The 18,054-nt window shown below is 40.2% G+C and overlaps 1 protein-coding gene across 1 annotated transcript in view; it reads left to right on the top strand.

Annotated features, from left to right (window-relative positions):
* Positions 1 to 18,054, top strand: part of SCTR (secretin receptor) — an 84,002-nt gene that overhangs the window by 13,545 nt on the left and 52,403 nt on the right. Inside the window, exon 2 of the mRNA XM_004031689.5 lies at positions 16,144 to 16,264. Coding sequence (XP_004031737.1) covers positions 16,144 to 16,264 — 121 coding nt within the window. The remainder of the gene's footprint in view (positions 1 to 16,143; positions 16,265 to 18,054) is intronic.

The following is an 18,054-nucleotide window of genomic DNA, read 5'->3' as shown; positions in this document are numbered from 1 at the left end:
TTAAAAAAATGAATAGCTCTTGTTTTGAGGAAAATTTTACATAAAGTTCAGCAATTCTTTCATCTTCATTTGTCCCTCCTGTGAATTACAACTAAAATGTATTTAATACTTTTAAATTTAATGGATATATACAATAGATGTACATATACACATGCATATAGCTACTAAATGTCAGCCTCTCCCCCTCTTCTCTGGGTTGATGTAGATAGCAAAAGGGCTTGTTTCTCATCTCCCACATCTTCTGGGTGGTTGCTCCAAGGAGCCACATGCTCTTCCCAGGCGCTCCCAGCAACCCTGGGGACCCCAGTCCCTCTTTGCTGGTCACCACCTGGAAACATGGACTCAGTCCTCTCAGCAGAATGACATTCCTGTCTCACAGACACTGGTGGACACCACACATTTCTTTAGTTGGCATACCCCCTCCCCCCACATTATCTTGGCTTGTTACATTTTAGAGGAAGGATCAAGGGCAAAAGAAATGTGAGATGCTCCACTTCACACCCATAAGTGGGAGTTGAACAATGAGAACACATGGACACAGGGTGAGGAACATAATACACAGGAGCCTGTCAGGGGGTAGGGGGCTGGGGGAGGGATAGCATTAAGGAGAAATACCTAATGTAGATGACGGGTTGATGGGTGCAGCAAACCAACATGGCACATGTATACCTATGTAACAAACCTGCATGTTGTGCACATGTACCCTAGAACTTAAAGTATAATAAAAAAAAAAAAAGGAAATTCTGATACGTGTTGCTACATAGATTAACCCTGAAAATGTGCTGAGCGGAACAAGCGAGGTGCAATGAAATCAATATTGTGTGATTCATTTATGTGAAGTATCCAGAATAGGCAAATTCTTAGAGTCAGAAAGTAGAATAGAGGTTACCAGGGGCTGGGGAAATGGGGGAATGTGGAGTTATTGCTAAATGATGAGTTCAGAGCTTCTGTTCGGGGTAATGGAAATGGATACTGGGGATGGTTGCACAACATTGTGAGTGTACCTAATACCACTGAATTGCACACGTTAAATGGTTAAAATGGTAAATTTTATGTTATGTATATTTTACCACAGTTAAAAAAAAGAATTGTTGGATGAGAAGAAAAAGTTAAACTATCCTCCGTTGTTACTGTTTCTATAGTCCAAAGGAAAATCACCAAGGAAGTTGAACTTTTCTTGCACAGGGCTTCCCATCATAGATATGTTATCCCATTTCTAACCTTGCTCTGTTGCTCTCATGAGAGTCCTCTTTGCCAGAGGACTTTCAACTCTTACAGTGGAAATTGACATCTACTTTTGGGAAACCTCATTCACTATTCACACACATTGATACCGCCCTGGAGTTTCTTTCCTACCCTGTATCAGTCAGCTAGGCGGCATAACAATTGCACACGTCTCAGTGGCATGCAGCAATAAGTGTTTATTTCCCTCTTGGCATTTACAGTTGAGCTAGGGTGTGATTGATCCAGGCTGGGCTCTCCTGGCTTGGCTCCGTCCCCTGGGTTAGCTTCAGTCTTCTACACCTGTCATTCATTCTAAGATGAGCAAGCTACCCCAGGTTCTGAAATGCAGGTAAGCATTTCAAACCTCTGCTCACATCAAATCACTAGCGTCCCATTGACCATGGTCACACGGCCAAGGCCAAGCAAAGAAGTACACCTCGCCCGCCATGATGGGAGTCATATGTATGTATAAACCCCATAGGGCATTGAGACCAGTACTTGTAACTACAGCATACTTCTTTCCTGTTCTTGGCAGTAAATTTCCTAAGTCTGAGTTACTTCCTGTATATTAACATCAAGAGGATGCAATGGATGTACAACATGGTGACTAAAGTTAATAACAATGTACTGTGTTTTTGAAAATTGCTTAGAGAGTAGATTTTAAGTGTTTTCACCACACACACAAAAGTGAAATGATGCCTATGTTAATTAGCTCAATAAGAGCCTTTCTACAGTGTACACATATTTCAAAACAACATGTGCATAATAAATCTATACAGTTTTTATTTATCAATGAAAAAAATTAATTTAGGCCAGGCACAGTGGCTCACACCTGTAATCCCAGCACTTTGGGAGGCTGAGGCAGGAGGGTCACTTGAGCCTCAGAAGTTCAAAACCAGCCTGAGCAACATGGCAAAACCTTGTCTCTACCAAAAAAATACAAAATTAGCTGAGTGTGGTGGTATGCGCCTGTAGTCCCAGCTACTCAAGAGGCTGAGATGGGAGGATGGCTTGAGCCTGGGAGGTCGAGGCTGCAGTGAGCTATGATTGTATCACTACACTTCAGCCTGCACAACAGAGCGAGATTGCCAAAAAAAAAAAAAAAAAAAAAAAAAAAAGAAGAAAAAGAAAGAAAGAAAAAGAAAATTTTTTAAAAAGAGAATATGATGGAACGTGGAGGTTCAGAAGCAAACTCCAGGATAGGGTTAGTCCTCTGAGTCCAGCAGAACAATCAGCCTTAGGGCCGTTACTCCCATCCCCATGGTTGAATATGGTTCACCGCAATATCCACACGTAGAAGAGGGAGGCACGTCCCTTTCCTTCAAGGGCATGAGACAGAATTTGCACATGTGTTTTTCACTCCAATCCATTGCTAGAATCTAATCTCATGGGCACGCCTTAGTTGCAAGGAAATTGGAAACTGTAGTGTCTAAGTGGGTAACCAATTGCCCAGTTAAGTTTTGATTATACTAGAGAAACGGAAGAATATTTTCTGGGGAAACAGTCTCTGCCAAAAGAGACTGGTGGTAAGAGTGAGAATGAGCCAGCACTTTGGGAGGCCGAGATGGGCAGATCACGAGGTCAAGAGATCGAGATCATCCTGGCCAATGTGGTGAAACTCCATCTCTACTAAAAATACAAAAATTAGTTGGGCGTGGTGGCTGGTGCCTGTAATCCCACCTACTTGGGAGGCAGAGGCAGGAGAGTCGCTTGAACCCAGGAGGCGGAGGTTGCAGTGAGCCAAGATCGTGCCACTGCATCATTCCAGCCAGAGCGACAGAGCCAGACTCTGTCTCAAAAAAAAAAAAAAAAAAAAAAAAGAACGAGAAAGAGGAAATGGAATGCGGACTTTCATTTCATATATGACACCCATAGCAAATATGGCTCTTAGTTCAGAAACCTTGATTTAAAGAAATAATTTCTTCCTTTAAACTAATAACTGCTGCTGAGTCCCCAGCCTACCTTACTAGTGACAGCCACGGGACGAGTTCTTCCCCTATTCCCCTGACAAATGGCAGCTCTGTTGACATGTTCACTTAGTGATAGCAGGGCTACGCACACATTGGTTGTCTACCTTCCTCTGCATATTTAAACATTATTTTAAAAGGTTTAAAAGATAATTTTCATAATATTTTCATGCATTTTCTTCCAGATTTTTCTCTGAAAAATTAGTACCTTTAACATAATTACAATCATACTGTACATATAATTTTGTCTTGATTTTCCTGTTTAACATCATGGTATTACTGTTAATAGTCTGTACTGCTAAACACTTTCTTTAAATAATCATATGTAATGCCTGAACATATCCTGTGAAATGGACTCAACATACTTTACCTAGCTAGATGTTCTTTTATACTCAGATAATTAAGTTGTCTTTTTTTTGTAATTCAACTTTTTATTTTGAAATAGTTGTAAATTAACATGCAGTTGTAAGAAATAATACAGAGAGATCTCTTGTAACTTTTGCCCAGTTTCTCCCAATGGTAACATCTTGCAAAACTATATATAGACAGTACAAGATTACAATCATGATATTGACATTGCTACAGTCAAGATACAGAATATTTCTGGCACCACAGGGGCCCTTCATGGTGCCCTATTATAGTTATTTCCACTTTCCTCCCATTCCCACCCCGTCCTTAACTCCTGACAACACGCATCTCTTCTCCATTTCTATAATTTTGTCATTTCAAGAGCATTATATAGGCCAAACATGGTGGCTCATGTCTGTAATCCCGAGACTTTGAGAGGCTGAGGCAGGAGGATTGCTTGAGGCCAAGAGTTCAAGATCAGCCTGGGAACAGAGACCCCATTTCTACAAAAAGTATTAAAAATTGGCCTGGCTGTGGCAGTGCATGCGTAGCCCTACCTGTGCAGGAAGCTAAGGCAGGAGGATTCTTGAACCTGGGGATTCAAGGCTGCGGTGAACTATGATTACACCACTGCACTCCAGCCTGGGTGACTGAGCGAGACCCTGTCTCTAAAAAATAAATAAATAAATAAATAAATATTATAAACTAAAATAAGGAATGCTATACAAATGGATAAATGGAATAATATAGTATGTAATTTCTTCGCATTAGCTTCTTTTCATTCAGCATATTTCTCTGGCGATTCATCTAGGTTGGTGCATATATCAATAGTTTGCTCTTTTTATTGCTTTATAGGGTTCCATAGTATGAATGTACCACAGTTTATTGAACTGCTTACCCATTGGAAAACATCTGGATTGTTTAAGTTTGGGGGCTTTTATGAATAAAGCTGCTATAAATATTTATGAACAGGTTTTTCTGTGAACGTGAGTTTTCATTCCTCTGGGATAAATGCCCAGGACTGTCGTAGTTGCATGTTTAGTTGCCTGGTTGGTTTTCAAGACACTGCCAACCTGTTTTCTACAGTGACTGTACCATTTTACATTTCTACCAGCAATGTCTGAGTGATCCAATTTCCCTGTGACATTGCCAGCATTGGGTGTTGTTACTTTTGTATTTTAGCCATTCTGATAGATATGGAGTGATACCATATAAAGGTTTTAATTTGGATTTACCTAATAGCTAATAATGTTGAATACATGTTCATGTGCTTGTTTGCCATCTGTATATCTTTTTTTCTGTTTTTTTAAATTATACTTTAAGTTTTAGGGTACGTGTGCACAACATGCAGGTTTGTTACATATGTATACATGTGCCATGTTGGTGTGCTGCACCCATTAACTCTTCATTTAACATTAGGTATATCTCCTAAAGCTATCCCTCCCCCCTCCCCCCACCCCACAACAGGCCCTGGTGTGTGATGTTCCCCTTCCTGTGTCCATGTGTTCTCATTGTTCAGTTCCCACCTATGAGTGAGAACATGCGGTATTTGGTTTTTTGTCCTTGTGATAGTTTGCTGAGAACGATGGTTTCCTGAGAACGATGGTTTCCAGCTTCATCCATGTCCCTACAAAGGACATGAACTCATCATTTTTTATGGCTGCATAGTATTCCATGGTGTATATGTGCCACATTTTCTTTTTTCTTTTTTTTATTATACTTTAAGTTTTAGGGTACATGTGCACAACGTGCAGGTTAGTTACATATGTATACATGTGCCATGTTGGTGTGCTACACCCATTAACTCGTCATTTAACATTAGATATATCTCCTAATGTTATCCCTCCCCCCTCCCCCCACCACACAACACATTTTTTTAATCTATCATTGTTGGACATTTGGGTTGGTTCCAAGTCTTTGCTATTGTGAATAGTGCTGCAATAAACATACGTGTGCATGTGTCTTTATAGCAGCATGTTTTATAATACTTTGGGTATATACCCAGTAATGGGATGGCTGGGTCAAATGGTATTTCTAGTTCTAGATCCCTGAGGAATCGCCACACTGACTTCCACAATGGTTGAACTAGTTTACAGTCCCCACCAACAGTGTAAAAGTGTTCCTATTTCTCCACATCCTCTCCAGCACCTGTTGTTTCCTGACTTTTTAATGATCACCATTCTAACTGGTGTGAGATGGTATCTCATTGTGGTTTTGATTTGCATTTCTCTGTGCCATCTGTATATCTTCTGTAAACTATCTCTTCATGTCTTTTGCTTATGATCTAATTAGAATTTTTGCTTCTTTACTGTTGAGTTTCAAGCATTCTTTGTATATTTTAGATATTATTCCTTTCTTGAATATGTAGTTTGTAAACATTTTCTCCGATTCCGTAGCTTGTCTCTTCATCTTCTTAACATGGTTTTTCAAGGAGCAAAGGTTCTAATTTTTATTGTGTCTAATTTGTCAATCTTTTCTTATATGGATCATGCTTTTGGTGCCAAGCATAAGAACTCTATGCAGCTTTAGATTTGAAGATTTTCTCCTATGCTTTTATTTATTTATTTATTTTTAATTTTTATTTTTTGAGACAGAGTCTTACTTTGTCACCCAGGCTGGAGTGTTGTGGCGCAATCTTGGCTCACTGCAACCTCCATCTCCTGGATTCAAGCTATTCTCCTGCCTCAGCCTCCCTAGTAGCTGGGATTATAGGTGTGCGCCACCATGCCCAGCTAATTTTTGTGTTTTTAGTAGATGGGGTTTCACCATGTTGGTCAGGCTGATCTCGAACTCCCGATCCCAGGTGATCCGCCTGCCTCAGCCTCCCAAAGTGCTGAGATTACAGGCATGCGCCACTGCAGCCGAGCTCCTATGCTTTTAAATAAAAGTTTCATAGTTTGAATTTAAGCCCGTGATCCATTTTAATTCTTGTGTAAAGTGTGAGACTGAGCTCAAGGTTCATTTTATTGTCTACAGATGTTTGGTTGCTTCAACACCATTTGTTGAAAAGACGATCCTTTCATTGAATCCCTTTGTACCTTTGTCAGTAATTGGTTGTGCATATTTATGTAGGTCTATTTCTAGGTTTTCTATTGTGTCCATTGATCTACTTTTCTATTCTTCCATTGATATGCTGTTTGATTACTGTACCTATATAATACATCTTGAAATCAGGTAAACCGATTCTTTCCACTTTTCTTAAAATTAATAGAATTAATTTTGTTGAAAGGAATTAGGTATACAGAAAAATTGAGTGGAAAGTACAAAGTTTCCTATACCCCTTCAACCCCTCCTCTCCAGTTTTCCCTATTAACATCTTGCATCAATGTGGTTTATTTATTACAATTGCTGAGCTTATGTTGATACAATATTACTAACTAAAGTTCATAGTTTACAATAAACTTTGTGTTGTATATTCTATGGGTTTCGACAAATGTATAATGACATGTATCTGCTATTACAGTATCATGCAGAATCGATTCACTGCTCTAAAAGTCCCACGTTCCACCTATTCTTCCATTCCAACTTAGCCCACTCTCCCTCCCTATTGTCCCCTGGCAACCACTGATTTTTTTTACTGTCACCAAAGTTTTTGCCTTTTCCATACAGTTGAGATTATATAGTATGTAATTTATTGATTGATTTATTTCTCACTCTGTCCCCCAGACTGGAGTGCAGTAGTGCTATCATGGCTCACTGCAGCCACCACCTCCCAGGCTCAAGCAATCGTACGCATGCCACCACGCCAGGCTAATTTTTAAAATAATTTTTTTAAGCGATGGGATCTCACTGTGTTGCCAGGCTGGTCTTGAACTCCTGGACTCAAGCAAGCCTCTTGCCTCAGCCTCCTAAAGTGCTGAGATTACAAGTGTAAGACACCACTGCCAGCTGGTAACCTTTTTAGATTGACTTCTTTCACTTCGCAATCTGTATTTAAGTTTACTCTGTGTCTTTTTGTGACTTAATGGCTCATTTCTTTTTTCCTTTTTCTTTTTTTTTTTTTTTGAGATGGAGTCTTGCTTTGTCGCCCAGGCTGGAGTGCAGTGGCGCTATCTTGGCTCACTGCAAGCTCCGCTTCCCAGGTTCACGCCATTCTCCCGCCTCAGCCTCCCGAGTAGCTGGGACTACAGGTGCCTGCCACCACGCCCGGCTAATTTTTTGTATTTTTTTAGTAGAGATGGGGTTTCACTGTGTTGGCCAGGATGGTCTCGATCTCCTGACCTCGTGATCCACCTGCCTCGGTCTCTCAAAGTGCTGAAAGTGCTGGGATTACAGGTGTGAGCCACCATGCCCAGCCTTCTTTTTTTCTTTCTTTCTTTTTTTTTTTTTTGATGAGGTCTCACTCTGTCGCCCAGGTTGGTCTTGAACTCCTGGACTCAAGCAATCCTCTGGCCTCAGTCTCTCTAAGCACTGGGATTACAAGTGTGAGCCACAGTGCCCAGCAGCTCATTCCTTTATTTTATCACTGGATAATCATCAATTGTATGTCTGTATTATGATCTGTTTATCCATTGACCTATAGAAGGAAGTCCTAGTTGATTCCTGGTTTTAGCACTTATAAATAATTAATTTCACTTCTTAAAAAAAACACCTCTTTTAGGTATTCTCATTCTTTTGCTTTTCTACATAAATTTTAGAATAATCTTTATATCTCCAAAACACTTGCTGGGATTTTGATAGGAATTGTGTTAAACATAGTTTGGAAAGAACTGACATCTTTACTATGTCAAGTCTTCTAATCCATGAACATGGTATGTCTCTTCATTTATGTAGACTTCTGATTCCTTTTATCAGCATTGTGTTGTTCTCCGCATATAAATTCTGCACATGTTTTGCTGGATTTATGCCTAAGCATCTCTTTTTTTAATTGATTCTGAGTGATACTGTATTTTCTTTTTTTTGAGACAGGGTCTCACTCTGTCTCTGAGTCTGGAGAGCAGTGGTGCAATCTCTGTTCACTGCAGCCTCAACCTCATGGGCTTAAGCCTCCTGCCTCAGCCTTCCAAGTATCTGGGACTACGGGCTCATGACACCACATCCAAATAATTTTTGTATTTTTTGTAGAAATGGGGTTTTGACATCTTGCCCAGGTTGGTCTTGAACTCCTGGATTCAAGCAATCCACCTACCTTGGCCTCCCAAAATGCTGTGATTACAGGCATGAGCCACTACGCCTGGCCACTGGGTTTTTAATTCACTGTGCATGTGCTCACTGCAAGTATATAGAAATACAATTTGTTTGTGTGTGTTTAGTTTTTATCCTGAGACCTTCCTGAATATACTTTTTAGTTCTAGGATTTTTTTTGGTAGATTCCTTGGGATTTTCTATGTAGACAGTCATGTTATCTGCAAATAGGTTTTTCTTCTTCTTCTTCTTTGTATTTTTTGATTGGTGTATCATAGTTTTACATATTTTGGAGGTAATTGTGATATTTCGATGCAGGTATACAATATGTTATGATCAAGTCAGGGTAATTGGGATATTTATCTCCTCAAACATTTATCTTTTCTTTTTGTTGGAAACATTACAATTCTTCTAGCTACTTTGAAATGTATGATAAATTATTGCTAACTATCATCTCCCTACTTATACTATCAAAGGCTAGAACTTATTCCTTCTACCTAACTGTATTTTTGTACCCATTAACCAACATCTGTTCATCCTTTCCTCCCCCCACCCTTCCCAGCAGGTGGTAAACACCATTCTATTCTCTACCTCCACAAGATCCACTTTTTTTTTTTTTTAGATGGAGTCTCATTCTGTTGCTCAGGCTGGAGTGCAGTGGCATGATCTTGGCTTACTGCAAGCTCCACCTCCCAGGTTCACCCCATTCTCCTGCCTCAGCCTCCCGAGTAGCTGGAACTACAGGTGCCTGCCACCAAGCCTGGCTAATTTTTTGTATTTTTAGTAGAGACAGGGTTTCACCGTGTTAGCCAGGATGGTCTCGATCTCCTGACCTCGTGACCCACCTGCCTTGGCCTCCCAAAGTGCTGGGATTACAGGCATGAGCCACCGCGCCCGGCCAAGATCCACTTTTTAAGCTCCTACATGCTAGTGACAACATGCAATATTTGTCTTTTTGTGCCTGGCTTACTTCTTTTCTTTTTCAACCTTTTGTTATTAAATATTTTTTAATTGACAGATATAGATATATATATTTCGGGGGTTCATGTGATAATCATATACATTCATATAATTTCTAAAGATCAAATCAGTGTAATTGGGATAGCCATCACCTTAAATATTTGTCTTTTTTTAATGCTAGAAACATTGAAATTATTGTCTGCTAGCTATTTTGAAATATACAACAGATTATTTTAAACTATAGTCACCCTACTGATCTATCAAACACTAAGTCATATTTCTTCTATCAAAACTATATTTGTACCCATTATTCAACCTCTCTTCAACCCCTTTTCTCCCCTACCCTTCCCAGCCTCTGGTAACCACCCATCTAGTCTCTATCTTCATGTGATCCACCTTTTTAGTTCCCATGTATGAGTGAGAACATGTGATTTTTTTTTGTCTTTTTGTGCTTGGCATATTTCACTTAGCATAATGACCTCCATTTCCAACTCAGTTGCCACAAATGACAGGATTTCATTGATTTTTATGGCTGAATAATATTCCTCTGTGTATATATACCACATTTTCTTTATCTACTCATCTGCTGATGGGTACTTAGGTTGATTCCATATCTTGGCTATTGTGAATAGTGCTGCAATAAACATGGGACTGCATATATCTCTTTGACATACTGATTTCCTTTCTTTTGGATATATACCCAGAAGTGGAATTCCTGGATCATATGGTAGTTCTATTTTTAGTTTTTTGAGAAACCTCCATACTGTTTTCCATAATAGCTGTATTACAATTCATCTCATCAGCAGTATACAAGCATTCCCCTTCTTCTCATCCTTGCCAACATTTAGTACTTTTTGTCTTTTTAAGGACTAAACTTTTTAAGGACTAAACTTTTAGGACTAAACTTTTTAGTTTAGTCCTAACTGGGGTGAAATAATATCTCATTGTGGTTTTGATTTGCATTTTTCTAATGATTAGTGATGTTGAGCATTTTTCATATACCTGCTGCCATTTGTATGTCTTCTTTTGAGAAAAGTCTATTTAGTCCTTTTGCCCATTTTTAAATTGAATTGTATATTTATTTTTGCTATTGAGTTGTCTGAGTGTCTTATGTATATGTATGTGTTCCTCCTTCTTATCTGTATGCCTTTATTTCTTTTTCTTGTCTTATTGCATTGGCTAAGACTTCCAATATTGTGTTGAATAAGAATTGTGAGAGTAGACATCTTGCCATCCTTAAGGCAAGAAATGTCAACATTAAGTATGGTTTTAGTTGTAGGTTTTTTTTGGATGCTCTTTATCAAGTTGAAGAAGTTCCCCTCTGTTCCTATTTTTCTGAGAGTTTTTTCATTAATGGACATTGAATTTTCTCAAATAATTTTTCTGCCTCTATTGATATGATCATGTGATTTTTAGCTGTTAATATGATAAATTACATTGATTGATTTTCAATATTAAACTCATGGATTGTTTAGAAGTGTGTTGCTTCATTTCCAAGTGTTTGGAGATTTTCCATTTTTCTTTCTGTTATTTATTTTTAATTTGTTTTCATTGTGGTCAGAGAACACATTGTATATGATTTCAGTTCTTTTAAATTTGTTGTGTTTTGTTTTATGGCCCACAACATGATCTGCTTGATAAATGTTCCATGAGCACTTGATTAAAACGTGTATTCTGCTGTTGTTGGGTGAAATGTTCTATAAATGTTAATTAGATTGTCTTCGTTAATGGTGTTTTCCTAGATCCTTGCTGATTATCTGTCTAGTTATTCTATCCATTGTTAAGAGAAAAGTGTATAGTCTCCAACTAAAATTGTAGATTTGCCTATTTCTCCTTTCAGTTCTATCAGTTTTTGTTTCACATATTTTACAGCATGATTGTTTGGTGCATACACATTTACGATTGCTATGTATTTTTTGATAGCTTGCCTTTTTTTATCATTATGTAATGTGTCTTTCTGTTTCTGGTTATTGTTTTTGCTCTACACTGTACTTTATCTTACATTAATATAGTCACTCCTGATTTCTTTGATTAACATTTACATAATATATATTTTTCCATCCTTTCAACCTGCCTAGATTATATTTAAAGTGAGTTTCTTGTAACAGTGTATAGTTTAATCATGTTTTAAAATCCAATATGCCAATCTCTCTTTTTAAAATTGGGGTGTTTAGACCATTTACATTTAATGTCACTATTGATATGTGAGGGCTTCAATCTGCCTTTTTATTTTTTGTTTTATATTTGTTCTCTAAGTTTTTTATTTCTTAGTTTACTTTTCTCTGCCTTCTTGTGGGTTAGTTGAACAATTTTTAAAATTCTATTTTGATTTATCTACAGTGCTTTTGAGTGTATCTCTTTAAGCAGCTTTTTAAGTTGCTCTTAGATATTCCATTATATATACATAACTTATAATAGGCTACTGGTGTTCTCATACTCCCAGTTCAAGGATAGTATAGAATCTTATCTCTATTTTTGTCCCTTTATCATCCCGCATTTGTAATATACTTGTCTTAAATATGTAGTTGATATACATTTAGAATAAAATCAGACAGTGTTGTAATTTTTGCTTCAATCATTAACATAATTTAGAAAACTGAAGAGAAGGAAAACCTATCGCATTTACCCACACTTTTGCTTACTGTGTTCTTCTTCCTTGCTAATGTTACAATTTTCCTTCTTTAACTTTTTCTTTATATTTAGAGAAGTTCTTTTAGCCATTCTTTTAGGGTGAGTCTACTGGCAACAAATTCTTTTACTTTTTCTTATTTGAGAATGTCTTGATTTCCCCTTCATTCCTGGAGGATATTTTTACTGAGTATAGGATTCATGGTTGACAATACTTTTCTTTCAGCACTTTAAAAATATTGTGCCATCTTCCTGTAACTTCTGATGGAAAACCAGTTGTCATCTTAACTGTTTTCCCCCTTTAGATAAAGTGTAGTTTTTCTCTGGCTGCTTTCTAGATTTTTTCTTAGTCTTTAGTTTTCAAAAATAATGTGCATTGGTGTGGACTTTTAAGGATTTATCTTCTTTAGGGCTGGTTTGTGTTCTTCAGTCTACAAGTGTATGTCTCTTGCCAAATTTGGGAAGTTTTCAGCCATTATTTTTTGGAGTACTTTTTTCAACTCCACCCTCTTTCTCCTCTCCTTCTGAAACTCCTAAGAAATGAATGCTAGATATTTTGTTATAATCCCCATCAGGTTCCTCAAGGTTTCTTAATTTTTATTTTCAGTTTATTTTATCTCTGTTGTTCAGGTTGTATAATTTCTAATGTTCTATCTTCTAGGTCACTGCTTCTTTTCTCTATCCACCCTTCCTTCCATCACCATCATTCTGCTTTTGAGCCCATCCACGGAGCTTATTTTGTTTATTATCTTTTTCACTTCTAAAATTTCCATTTGATTCTTCTTTATATCTTTTATTTCTTTGCTTAGCCTGCCTGCCTGCCTGCCTTCCTTCCTTCCTTCCTTCCTTTCCTTTTTGCTGATGTTTGTATTTCTACATTTGTTTCTAGCATGTTCATAATGCTTTAAAATCTTTGTCAGATCATTCTAACAACTCTATCATCTCAGTGTTGGCATCTGTTAATTATGTTTTTTTCATCCAGTTTGAAATCTTCCTGGTTCTTGATATGATGAAAGATAGACATTTTCATTTTATGTTATGGAACTGTGGATCTTATTTAAGCCTTCTCTTTTAGTTAGCTTTTTTTTTGAGAGGGGAAGTGGGGGGAATGGGTGCTCCCTTCTTATGACCAGGTGAAAATAGAAGTCCAACGTTCCCACTCTGCCTTATTTGACACCTGCAGAGTGGGGGAGGAGCCTAGTGACTGATGATAAGGGTGGGGTGGGAGTATCAGCTCCACACACAGTCTCCACTGACACTGCAGTGGGGGTGGCCACACTGCCACTAGGTGGTAGTGGAAACCCCAACTCTCCATTAGGACTTCTCTGACACCTTCTGGTGAAGACATGAAGAGGAGGTCCTTGTTACTTCTGAACTAGGGTAGTAGTCTAGTTTCCACTGATATCATGGGTTGGGGGAGACTTCATTACCACACAGCAGGGATGAAAGTTACAGCTCCTATTTGGCCTCTCTGGCACTGCCCTGGCCAGAGTTTGCAGTCTCTGTGAAACACACGTATCACCTCCTAACATCACCAAGGCTGATTACCAGTTATGGCTTGGCAAGGGTGGGGGTCCGGACTCCCTACTTCACCTTTCCAGGGATGTGGGAGTGGGGCCACAGGTTTTCTGTGGTGGTTGGCAGGAGTAGGGTGGTTATTGGCTAAAAGTTTTCTGTTTCGCTAGATGCCCCTTTCCTGGTCCTTGGCTAAAGATCAGGCATTTGCTGGGGCTGTTTTTGTCACTACCTGGCAGTGCTTCCTTATTGCCAATATCTTCAGCTCCAGTCCTATGATATATGAGGTGGGACTCACCACTGGGTCATTCTTGGGCTCCAGGGCCCCTAGTCCATCTGTCTTCTTCTTCCACTTTTCAGAGTCTTCTTATGTTTGTTTTGTATATAATGTCCAGGATCTTATTTGCACTTAGTAGACGTAATAGGGAAAAGTACATCTAACCCATTTTTCTAGAAGCAGAAGTCTGTCTTTTTTTTCTGTATTATATATAAAGCTGTGACAGAATCTGTCTATATAAATAAAGCTTTCCCCACATGTGGGATGGATTCCCAGAAGTACAGTTAGTTGGCCAAAGGGTATGAACATTTCTGTGACACTTACCATATACAATTCCTTAAATTACTTAAAAGATTATACCTGGTCTCACTACCTCCAGCACTTTCTGTCCTGTTGAGAATCATGTTAATTTCTAAGCAGCTCTGAACAGCATGTGTGCTGACCAGTGAACTAGCAGGCAGTGCCTGCCAATCTCTAGGTGGATTTTTCCACTCAAGCTCTTCCACTTCCTCCACTGAGAAGCCAGAGGGTGCCAGAGACTATGGGCTTCAGCAAGAACCAGGTGAGACCCCACAAGGAAGAAGACAAGAGCAGGAGTGCGTGAGCTGTGTGCCAATGCCAGCTCTCTTGACAACTGCTATGTTCTTAGGGAAACTGCCTGTTCCAATCAAGAGTCTAAATGACAAACAACGTGATTAACACATTTGCTGTATGGTGTCGAGAGTAAATGGAAACTTAAGGCTGAGAGGTGGGGAAAGAATGAGCATTCTATGATCCTAGAGCTGGCTGGGCCCAGGTGTTTCTGCAACAGCTGGCCATGACTGATCACAAGCTCTGGGCCAGGGGAGGTGATGTGTTTTTCATGGGGAACATAAACCCTGGTCAGTTGGTGTCATGGAGTGGGGGAGAGAAGCAGTTGCTGCAGCTGGTAGATCCTTTCCGATAGCACTAGTGAAGGGTGGTAACATGTGGAAGATCCTGAATAGGAGCTAATCAGAAGATGACTTCTACTTGCCTCTGAGCCATTTGACCATAGTGCTACCTTAGCTGTCCTTCTCTGGCCCAGAACTTTTGATTACTTGGGCCAATTTGGAATGTGGCTTTGTCTCCAGGGTCTTCTCTCCCTGCTCCATTATGTTGGAATTTCCAGAGACTATGGGCTTCAGCAAGAACCAGGTGAGACCCCACAAGGAAGAGGACAAGAGCAGTAGTACGTGAGCTGTGTGCCACTGGAAAGTGTGAGGAAGTCACAGCTGAGTGCCAGTCCCTCCTCCACTCTCCTGTCCAACTCCTCCCTGCAGCCGCTGTTCTAGGTGTGATGTATGAGCTCTTCTGTGGGACAAGAAGATGGTTAAGTGTACATTTTAAAGAACTTGTCTGAATCAAAACTAGGTTTTCAGGCTGGACACAGTGGCTCATGCCTATAATCCCAGGAGTTTGATACCAGTCTGGGCACCATAGCGAGACCCCCTTCTCTCTTTTAGGTGTGTGTATATATATCTGTGTGTGTGTGTTTGCATTTGTGTGTGTGTGTGTAAATCTATATCCAGGCATGGTGGCACATGCCTGGCCTGTAGTCCTAGCTGCTGGGAGCACTGAGGTGGGAGGATTGCTTGAGCCCAGGAGATCAAGGCTGCAGTGAGCTATGATCACACCACTGCATTGCAGCCTGAGTGACAGAGAACGACCCTGTCTCTAGAAAAATAGAAAACAAGACCAAAGAAAACAAAAAACACTAAGCTTTCAAAAAAGAAAACACTCACACAGTTGGAGTAGCATAAAGTAAGTCCCACAGACGTAGAATAAGATGCTGAGAAAGCAAACAGCTTGTTGGGCTCAGGAGCCTTGATAAACTTAAAAGCAAAATTTGCAGTGGACAAGCCACAGATGATTTGCACATCCCAGCTTTCCCAGCTGTGTTCTGAATTCTCTCCCAGGAGTGGCTGCCTCCACCTTTCCTGCAGACCAGGAGATCCTTGCAACCAAGGGCTTTGCTTTACTCGAATCCCCGTTGAATCTCCATTGTCTTGCCCCATTCTCCCCCATGTGGCAAAATTGAGTTAGTGGCAATGATGAGCATCCCTGGTTTTGGACTTGCAGACTGGAGCCCTTCCCCGACTATGTGACGTGCTACAAGTGCTGTGGGAAGAGCAAGACCAGTGCCTGCAGGAACTCTCCAGAGAGCAGACAGGAGACCTGGGCACGGAGCAGCCAGTGCCAGGTATGAGGCTTGCCACAGCCCATGTCCTCTCTTGGGGGTGGAGCATGTCCAGTCCTGCTGGGCAGGGGGAGCTTGTCCTGGGCCAGGATGGGATGTGGGAGGCTGGTCCAGCTTTTTTCACTCAGACAATCAGCTGGTGGGGCAGAGCTGGAGTGGTTCTGGTGAGCAGATCGCATGGACCCCAAAGCCAGATCCTCACCACTCTTCCTTTCTCTGGGCAAGTAAACATAGCCGGTATTTTCCTATCATCAGCTTCTGCATGCTGACTTGGCCAACGTAAGAGCTTGGTGGGAATTTCTCTTCAAGACAGTTCTCCTCTCATTCATCCTCCCACCTCCCTGCCAGCTCCATGAGTGAGGTAGTAGGAAAGGCAGCCTGGGTCCACAGTAGTGTGGCCTGCCTGCTAGGTGACACTCACCAGCTGTGTGAACACAGGCAAATTATTTAGCCCTCTGAGTCTCCATTTTCTGATTTATAGAATGGAGGTGGCCAGGCGTGGTGGCTCATGCCTGTAATCCCAGCACTTTGGGAGGCTGAGGTGAGTGGATCACCTGAGTTCAGGAGTTCGAGACCAGCTTGACCAATATGGTGAAACCCCACCTCTACTAAAAATACAAAATTAGCCGGGTGTGGTTGCACATACCTGTAATTCCAGCTACTAGGGAGGCTGAGGCAGGAGAATCGCTTGAACCCGGGATGCAGAGGTTGCAGTGAGTCGAGATGGCACCATTGCACTCCAGCCTGGGCAACAAGAGTGACACTCTGTCTCAAAAAAAAAAAAAAAAAAAAAAGAAGAGGAATGGAGGTGATAATGTCTTCTTCAGGATTATAATGATAAATGAGATAAAGTGTGTTAAATACAGCTGCCTTGTAAATATTGCTAATTTAAATGTTAATTATTATTATTAATCAACACTTTAAGCACTAAGTTTATATTTAAATGTTAACTTTATTTTTATTGCCTTGCTAAACGTCTCGTCTTTGCTCTCTGTCATCTAAGGATAAGGAGGGGTATAGCATTAAGAACCCACTGCCAGGGTTCAAATGGACATCTGTACATGGATGTTCACAACAGCCCCCTTCACAAGGATGAAGAGGTGGAAACACCCCTAATGCCCATCAACTGATGAATGGATAAACAAAATGTGGTTTATCCATCCAATGGGATATTATTCAGCCTTTAAAAGAAAGAAGTGATGATATGTTCTACAGCATGGACAAACCTTGAAACATAATGCTAAGTGAAACAAGCCGGGTACAAAAGGACACACACTGTGGCTGGGTGCAGTGGCTCACGCCTGTAATCCCAGCACTTTGGGAGGCCAAGGTGTGCAGATCATTTGAGGTCGGGAGTTCAAGACCAGCCTGGCCAACATGGTGAAACCCCATCTCTATTAAAAATACAAAAATTAGCCAGCATGGTGGTGGGCACCTGTAATTCCAGCTACTCAGGAAGCTGAGGCAGGAGAATCGCTTGAGCACGGGAGGTAGAGGCTGCAGAGATTATGTCATTGCACTCCAGCCTGGGTGACAGAGTGAGACTCTGTCTCAAAATAAATAAATAAATAAATATTTAAAAAGTAAAATAAAGGAACACACTGTATGATTTCACTGATATAAAATGTGCAGATGAGCCAAACCTGTAGAGACAAATTAGCTGAGTGCTTGCCAAGGCTGAAGGAAGGAACAATGGGAAGTGATTGCTTGAGGGGTACAGGTTTCCTTTTGGAACTGGTAAAAATGTGTTAGAACTAGATAGAGGTGATGTTTCCACAATATTTTATTATGAA

The sequence above is a fragment of the Gorilla gorilla genome, chromosome 11, assembly GCF_029281585.2.
Source record: "Gorilla gorilla gorilla isolate KB3781 chromosome 11, NHGRI_mGorGor1-v2.1_pri, whole genome shotgun sequence".
Classification (NCBI taxonomy): domain Eukaryota; kingdom Metazoa; phylum Chordata; class Mammalia; order Primates; family Hominidae; genus Gorilla; species Gorilla gorilla.
The sequence above is the reverse complement of the archived record's forward strand: the minus strand, read 5'-3'. Positions and strand labels throughout refer to the sequence as shown.